The 8,706-nt window shown below is 33.0% G+C and overlaps 2 protein-coding genes across 2 annotated transcripts in view; one reads left to right on the top strand and one right to left on the bottom strand.

Moving 5' to 3' along the window:
- Positions 1-626: 626 nt before the first annotated feature.
- LOC125061159 (succinate dehydrogenase assembly factor 2-A, mitochondrial-like) lies at positions 627-1,985 on the bottom strand. Its single transcript, XM_047666383.1, has 3 exons — positions 1,826-1,985; positions 1,600-1,733; positions 627-1,407 (listed from the first exon to the last, which is right to left on the bottom strand). The coding sequence occupies exons 1-3, from the start codon at positions 1,841-1,843 to the stop codon at positions 1,137-1,139; spliced, it is 423 nt and encodes a 140-aa protein (XP_047522339.1). The 5' UTR covers positions 1,844-1,985; the 3' UTR covers positions 627-1,136.
- Positions 1,986-3,658: 1,673 nt separating this feature from the next.
- Positions 3,659-8,706, top strand: part of LOC125061360 (cytoplasmic dynein 2 heavy chain 1) — an 82,154-nt gene continuing 77,106 nt past the window's right edge. Inside the window, exons 1-10 of the mRNA XM_047666759.1 lie at positions 3,659-3,775; positions 3,891-3,963; positions 4,033-4,163; positions 4,245-4,409; positions 4,531-4,630; positions 4,897-5,026; positions 5,689-5,822; positions 6,844-6,976; positions 7,863-7,974; positions 8,498-8,597. Coding sequence (XP_047522715.1) covers positions 3,927-3,963; positions 4,033-4,163; positions 4,245-4,409; positions 4,531-4,630; positions 4,897-5,026; positions 5,689-5,822; positions 6,844-6,976; positions 7,863-7,974; positions 8,498-8,597 — 1,042 coding nt within the window. The 5' untranslated portion in view covers positions 3,659-3,775; positions 3,891-3,926. The remainder of the gene's footprint in view (positions 3,776-3,890; positions 3,964-4,032; positions 4,164-4,244; positions 4,410-4,530; positions 4,631-4,896; positions 5,027-5,688; positions 5,823-6,843; positions 6,977-7,862; positions 7,975-8,497; positions 8,598-8,706) is intronic.

Raw genomic sequence — 8,706 nt, 5'->3', positions numbered from 1 at the left:
ATAATAAACCCCCTCGCTACACTAGCATTTCTTGAAGGCTTTTAACATTTTATGTATTTTACTTTTTTAGAAATACGCGAAATTTTGTTAGATTGAAATTTTGAATTTAAACGGACATTAACAAAGCTACAAGTAGTAAGTATTCTTTTGTTTATTGCTAAGTAATTCTATGATTTATTCATAGTTATCTTAGAGATTTCAAGCTGAAAAAGTTGGGTAGGTAATAATGAAGATGTGTCTACTGTCTATCTTGTTTGGGTTTCTGCTCTTTTAGAAACAAAGATTTTGCCAATGTGGTAAGGCAAACATTGGTGTTTTTTTCGGCTATAAGAATTTCGTACCCAATTATTGTTTTGCTAGACCATTTGAATAGAAGAATCGAGGAGATACTTAAAAGCTACGGTTGTTAACCACTAAGCCACGGGGAGCTTTAGAACTATTTGAACTTGTCATACATAGATTAAGAGATTAGATGTGTTTGTTATTGATAGTTGATGCCGGTAGATGGCGCCAAAATCTGAAAATTATCATAATGATTCATGAATAATTTTATACAATATAAAACAGTGTAACCGTGAAATGTAAGCCAGTCAAACAATGTAAAGTAAATAGAATAAAATAAATAGTGAATATGATACGCAAGAATTTATTTTCCTATTACGCTACATCTATGTCTACTATCATAATACAATATTAAAAGTCATGTTAATAAATAATGTATTACATATGTATTTCATTATCTCTTTCAATATTTCTTCTCAGATAGATTTCGTGTATTTTTTAGTAAATTAAACACCAAATTATAAGGCATTAAAATATGTCTAATAAATTGATGAACAGATAAAAATTATTAAAACAAAAAGTGCAGACAAAAAAGTAAACCAGAACACAATATAAATAACTAGTTTACACAAATAGATTTTAAACGAAAAAGGATAGTAGCATTGGGTAGCACAAAGTACTATAACAATCTAATTCTTTCACAAATATACAATAAGTTTAAAACATCTGTATGTAATTTGTCCTAGTCCCTTAAACTTTTGAAATAAATAGTTCTTAATAGTTTGGTTATGCCTATTTTTAACCTATATGAAGGTCATTGTAAATTTATGAATTTTAAATGGCTGTCTATATTTCTAATGTAGAGGTGGCTGCGACAAAGCAATACGGTCTTCATTCTTAGCATGTTTTTTAAGTAAATCCATAATTTCATTATCAAATTCCTTTGGAGTTGGCTGCTTTTGTACAATCCAGTAGAAAATATCCCAATCATTGCTTGGTGAATTGATAAGCCTGTCATACAATATGGTTTGTTCCTCCGAGAACCCATCTAAGTATTTCTTAGCAAAGGTACTTAAAAGAAGATCATTTTCAAGCATGCCTCTTTTGCGGGATTGGTAGTGAAGTCTGAAATAGTTAATTGATTACTATTATTATGAATCAGTATTTAATATTGAGGATTTTTAGTTTAGATTTACATTTTCTCAGATGATAGAGAAATAATAATGGAATTAATAATTATTGTTGAAGAACCTGGTTATAATTGTCATAGTGTATTTAGATAATAAGGAAGATGAATAAAAATATGTATAACTTTACCTCGCCTTTCTTTTTTCTAATGACTGTGGCTTATCAACATTGTAGATAGGAATTTCCATATATGTTGTATCCACAGATTGTGTACTGTCGCTTAGTAATCGACTACTTTGTATAATCCTTATAGAATTGAAAGCCTGAAAAGAAAGACCAAAACAAAATTTACACAACATTTCACAGAAATAATTAGCACACAATATTATTGAGACTTACGTCTTAAAAAACTTACATGTCTTATGCGCAACATTTTGATGGTGCAAAAAGATAGTTGTTTCTTTTATTAAAATACAAATATTGTTTATTGTGTAATCAGTATTTTTTTAATAACGTCAAGTAATTAAAAATAAATGGGATTTTGTTTTGAGTTCTGACTGTGGTTTTGACATTTACCCACAGAGTACCATTAAATTTAAATTATACAGATACATTTAACAATAATCACTTGAAACGACCTAAAAAGAACTAACTAGAAATGAAGAGAAGATCAAATAACATAGTTTTATTTAAAACTAGCTGGCCTGGCGAACATCGTACTGCCTAACAGTCGATTCTTTATTTTTTGACGTGACAACGTCTTATAATTCGATGGAGCCGGCTGCACGCACGAAAAAACATGACTCATGCGGCGTTACCTCTGAGGCGTTCCATTTAAAGCCGCATTTATATTTATCTGACGTGTTGTGTTGTGATGCTCTCTGTCGTGATGGCTACTGTTCACATTGATATGACGTGTTATGATGCATTATGACGGTTTTTTGTATCAGTTCCGTCTTGACTCCCAGAGAGTTCACACATTTGCAATGTTTTTTCAAGAATCATCCGATTCAGATTCAGATTTTGAAGAAGAGTTGGAATTATTGGCGTTGGCAACGCTTCTAACTAAACAAAGAAAAAGAAGAAGATATAATATATATATATATATTGTTTCATTTTTTCTCCTATCTCTTCCCAAATAGCTGCTCTCATAACTTGATCTTTATATTCTTTACATTTTGGATTATAAATCACTTTAAATTGTCTTACGTATTCAATTAGTTGCTCTTCGTCCATTTCTGACGCGTAATAACACAACACTGGCGCGTGCACACTAGTTTGATGCGGTATGACGTCTCACGGCACCGCCCCCCGCACCTCACCCTTTCTGACGCGGACTGGGATCGCCTGTGACACGACACATCAGAAGCCGTCATAACACACCGCATTGAATAAATGTGAACGCTTCCATATTAAATGTATGAAACTGATACCGTTCTGATGCATCACAACACAACACGTCAGATAAATGTAAATGCGGCTTTAGGCTTGAAGTGCAAGCGAGAGCACTCGTTCCGCGCTCTCACTTGCACACAAAAATTGACATAATTGTATTTATGCGTACAAATAAATGTAACTTGATCAATTCAATTGTGATTTCCACTAACACTTGAACTTTATGATATGGTAATAAAGTTCAAATTGACTTTTAAGTATTATTACGAATATTATGTATGGGAATATGGAAAAGTGTTGTTTTTAGACTTTTTCACTCATTTTTTTTAATTTTTCTCTCCGTAAGAACCATCCTCGTACTTCAAAGAATATTATAAAAAAAGAATTGGCCAAATCGGTCAAGCCGTTTTTATGTTATGTCGTGGAAAATGGGTTTCATTTTCATATATTATATAATATAGATAAGATTAGTAAATGGCTGATAAATTAAGTTAATAGACACTTTTTGAAAGAGTCCGTTTTTTAATTTTTATTTCCGTGTTAACACATACGAATGATAAAGGCGGAAACATACTACCAAAACGCGACGCTACACCACGCCATCAGTTATAATTAAAACGACTCTATACAGATCATACGATGAAAAAAACATACAACACAATACTATTTAAATTATTTACAATTTCAATCTACACAATATTAATTCAAGTAGGGTCTAAAATAAATTTAAGTTTGGCCTCTGTACACCTTTAAAGGAATAGCTTTAAAGGTAAAGCTATTGCTTTAAAGGTGTACACTGTACAGAGCAATAGCTTATGCTTATGCTGGCAGCATTCATTCCTCTTGCATTGCGATTTGCGAGTCGTTGACTGTTATTGTTATGACTTACGACCTCGTTGTTTCGTTGCTATGGCAACGCCTCGTAAATATGACCAATACAACAAAGATGACACCGATATAATCAAATAAGGTATATTATAATTTTAATAATGACATAACGACTAAGTAATAAGGGCAATTAAATGTTATATGCGAAACTCCATTGTATTAATACAACTTACATTTAAATTGCCTTGTGATTATAGTTTTAGGTAGCTTCAAATAAGCTTGATGATACTGCCATGACTGGAATTCGGGATTTCTTTTTTGCGACAACAGGTAATTACATTTCGTTACTGTAGGAGAGTTATATAAAAATACTAATTCTGACATTATCACCATTCGCAGAAAGTTTTTACAAATCTACCCTCACATTAGATGAAACATGTGAGGAGATCTTGATGGAGTTTATTCATAATTCCCAGATTCTACTTATTCAGACTAGTGTAAAAGATACTTCATTAGTGCTTTATACAAAGGTAATAAATTTAGTTCATTTGCTATTATTATCCAAAGAGATTAAAATTACACTTGAAATGTTTTTATAATTTTTTCATCAGATACAACCAGGTGTGAAAAAATCCATAATATTCTATAAAACAGTAGCTCAAAATTTGACTGAGGAAAATGCACTAAATAACATAAATATCATTACATTGACAACTAGTGCTGTGGAGTCCTTGTACCAAATTTTAAGACAAATCTATTGCCCTCTCCTTGCAACAGTAAGTACACTTCTTCTAAATTTCCATTGATAAGATTCAAACACAAAACTGAACTTAGAACGCCTTACCCTAACTACTTTTATACCAGCTAAAAACAATCAAGTGTTATTACATATTTTAGGAAGATGATCTTTACTCCAACAAGCTGCAAAATAATTTATTTGAACTGGAATCAAATCTCAGAATACTTACACATGGGAAAGGAGATTCTAATATAAATGGTAAGATGTATTTTAAATACTTATACTTTTATATTATTAAAAATGTAGTTTTGTCATTGTTCTAAGGTAGATGAAGTTTATGAGTATACAAATACAATAATGTCTCCTAGAATACATACTATATCACCTGTCATAAGTGTATAGAGTTATTTCATTTTTGTTGTACCAAACAAAGCTAAAATAAATATAAAAATAGTCCATTATTTTACATAGTTATCAGAATTTGTATGTTATGGTTAAGCAAACAAATGAAAATTATATTTCAGTTATTTTATCTGTAAGTGATGAAGTAGAATATTGGAAGACAATAAGTGAATTACGTGACACGAGCAAGAAAGAACGAGAAGCGGCTACTTCTTTTTGTGTTCTCTTTGAAGACATCTCTGAGGAGATTAGGTATATATTTAGATTGTCTGTATAAGACGTTATAATCTGAAATGCATTAATGAATTTATTCCGGACGCGAAAGATTATTTCGAACTTAGCCAAGGGGGTCCGGGCCAGTCATTGGTTAGACTGCTCCATGACCTCCGTGATCGTGATCCTCGATCCTCCGATTCCTCCGAGGAACTGGGTACCATCCTTCCTCCGCATTAGACATAAGCTCCACTTCAGTGCAAAGACAAACAGGGCAGAATACAAAATACCATCCGTATCACCTCGACGTCCGTCCTTCCACAACTGAGCGTTTTCTAAGGCAGTTTTTGACGCGCATCTCCACTATGTGGAACCAGCTGGCCACTAAAGTATTTCCGAACAAATTCGACTTAGGGTCCTTCAAGAAAAGAGTGTAGGTACCAATTCTTGAAAGGCCGTCAACGCACTTGTGAGCCTTCTGGCAATGTGAGTGTCCATGGGCACTTAACATCAGGTGTGCCTCCTGCCCGTTTGCCTCCTATTACATAAAAAAGCATGCAACTTACCTCTATTTATCACAACACTTGACTAACACACACACAACACATGTTCACGCGTCACGATAACGTATATACAATTTTAAGACCACACCAATCATGTCGCAATATTAATAAAAAAAAGTAATTTCTTCCCGTCAATAGAACACTCCATTCAGGGAATATGCAGGAAATTCGAGATTGTGCTGAGAATATAGCTGGGATTTTGGATGACGTTTGGAGGTACACTCCTGTTGTGTACACCCAAGAGAGGATGATTCATATTTTTGATATTATTGGTACGTTATAGTCGTGTAATAGTGTAATTTTTTTTAAGCCTTAATTTATTTCCTGATACACTTATTATCTAATTTTTCTATATGTTAGTAATTATCAATTTTAGTTAATATGTATCAGGAACACTCCCCAGTAAGGGCCTCCTCCAAGGCTTGCCATCTTTCTTTATCCCGAGCTATTTGAATCCATTGGGGACCCACGATTGTTTTGATGTCATCATCCAATCGATCGTAGGGTCTGCCTCTGTAGCGTTTGCCTGGTGGGCCTCTCCATGTAGTCACTGTTTTCGCCCCCATGTGATGTGTGAGGCGCGCTACTTGACCCGCCCACTACCACTTCAGTATTTTTGCGTGGCTTCACTATCACTACGTAGTATACACCAAAGTCGCTTTCTCTGCCCCTATATCTCTATGAATGCTTAAATCTATAAAACTACGCAACGGATTTTGATGCGGTCTTTTTAATAGATAGAGTGATTGAAGAGGAAGGTTTATATGTATAATAACATCCATTAAGTACTGTTATTTTTGAGATGTCGTAAATAATTACATTTTTTCCGCTTACATTGAAAACGCAGGCTGAACCCTACGAGATTTATCAAAATAATGTACTAAGTATTGTACACATTGAAAAGGTCTACAGAAAACTCCGCAATGGTATATCTCTATCTCTTATGGATATCCCACCGGGGCGGGCCGGGGCGAATCGCTAGTAGAGCATAAAGTGCTTTCGTCTCTGATCTTATTTTTAGGTGTCTTATCTTGTGTACCTGTTTAATGTTTAGTATGCTCCTTTCCATACCTCGTTGACATGTATTTATATTGTTCTTTTGCTTTATTTGTAAATTTCCATGTTTGGTATGCATAAGACACTTTTTTAATTGCTTGTTTTGTGTGATATGATGATGATGTCCTTGGATGGTTTTGGTTGATGGAATCTTACGCGGTGACCAGCCGTCTAGTTATTGTAGTATCAATTACTATTTGCTTTGTATATGTTTAGAAACTTATAAATATATTTCAGGCCACGCACTATGTACAGTGATACAAAACTCCGTAACCAAGCTAGATATATGGAAAGCATATGATGGACTACTAGATAACCATATATTGGTCTTATTATCTGAAAGCTTGAATGCTGTGCAAATGTGGGTTAGGTGAGTCAAAATTGTATGAACTAGCTGCCCTCGCGAACTTCGTTTTGCCTTAGTATTATTTTTTTACTGAGCCTCCCTTTTTAATAGCTACATACCATATGAAACCTTTTGCTATTCTACCCTATAGAGACTGTACGCTTTTCCAAAATAAAAACTTAAAATCAAACTAAATTTTGTGGTCTATATATTTCCAATGTTTCTCTCCATAAAAACCGTCCTCAGAGTTCCTCAGAGAGAGAGAGAGCAACATATTTTGCGATTCATTTTTATTTATATGGATTTTTATAAAAAAATACCTTAATTTGTTTATTTATCATGTTGAAATTCGGGTATTCAAAAATCTAGTACTTAAATAAGCTAAATCAAATGATTTAGCTTATTTAAGTACTTTCATCAAGCTAAATAGCTTGATGAAATAATTGGATCATTATGATATAAAATGAAGTTATCTTATTTACGTCTTTCATAACTTTTACTTAATTTGATACTACCCACATTTTATTTATGACATCTATATTTTGTAAAGAAAAGCGTCGGTACCTTGTTATTGCGATATCGATATAAGTTTTTGTGAGACTATTTTAATATAGTGCTTACAATTGTGTGCTTCAAGCTGCCAACATAATTATTACCACCCATGAGATACTTATCGCAGCAGAATTATTCTCTAAAGCGTAGCGCCTTTTGTTTATTTAAATCGTAAAATCCTGGTAAATAATTCTTAGTTAGGTAGGTTTTGTATGCACAATAATTAAGTAGAGTAAGACATATGTTATCAAATAGTTTAGGGAGAGTTCTTTATATGTTTTACTACTATTAGAGGAATGACCTGTAGTTAGTATTTAAATAATGGCTACTGTAACTCTTATTGGTTGATTTTTTACAGTGCTTGCCAATCTCTAACTGGTACATATTGGCCGAACTATGCGCTGCACACATGGAAAGGAAAAACTTATGTACCAATATTCTGTGTTAACTTTCAAAATAGGCTTCGAGAGGTAATATGAACTTTCTTCACGCATTTTGTACACGAGTATCTTCTTGACTGATAAAGCTTTGTCCCTCAGATTCAGAGATTTGGCGCTTAGACTCTCATATGCCAAAAACAGTTTGACGGTAGTTCAGTTTAGTTTCTCGCGTTTTCTAAGTCTAATGTGTCTGTTAGGAGATGCTTTTTAGATATATATTTTCATTAGGCATATATTATTGATTCGCTATTTATGCAAAGATCTTCCTACTAGAGTTTTTAATTATTTGAATAATGTCAGTATTGTCATTAATATGACAAATTTTCTCCCCGTTATGTGTGGCAGAATATGCGAAGTTAAGATTGTACCATCATCACTTTTTTTCAACCATATTCTTGCAAATAAATTATTATTATAAAAATTAATTAAATCCTGAAAAGTTTCGATGACTGGCTAACCTCTCGTGTTGGAAATGTAACAAAAATCTGATATTAATTGTACATTTACTACTTTAGCCGTTCTTAACACAATCATTTATGACATTTTATTCTAGGTCCATAGCATTAGATCAACTTATAATCAACTCAGTAAATTACTGAATAAAGCTGAGAAGAGTGAATTAAATACAGACCAATTGTTTGAACCTTTTAAAAGTAAGTGCAGTTATGAATAATTGTAGTGAATTAATTATGTTAAGACACAGCGAAGGCTTATATTATTATAACAACTCTTAGCTACACTCTCAAATGCAATCACACACAC

Source organism: Pieris napi, chromosome 23 (assembly GCF_905475465.1).
Source record: "Pieris napi chromosome 23, ilPieNapi1.2, whole genome shotgun sequence".
NCBI classification, from domain to species: Eukaryota; Metazoa; Arthropoda; class Insecta; order Lepidoptera; family Pieridae; genus Pieris; species Pieris napi.
Note: the sequence above shows the minus strand (reverse complement) of the source record. Positions and strands in the feature narration are given on the sequence as shown.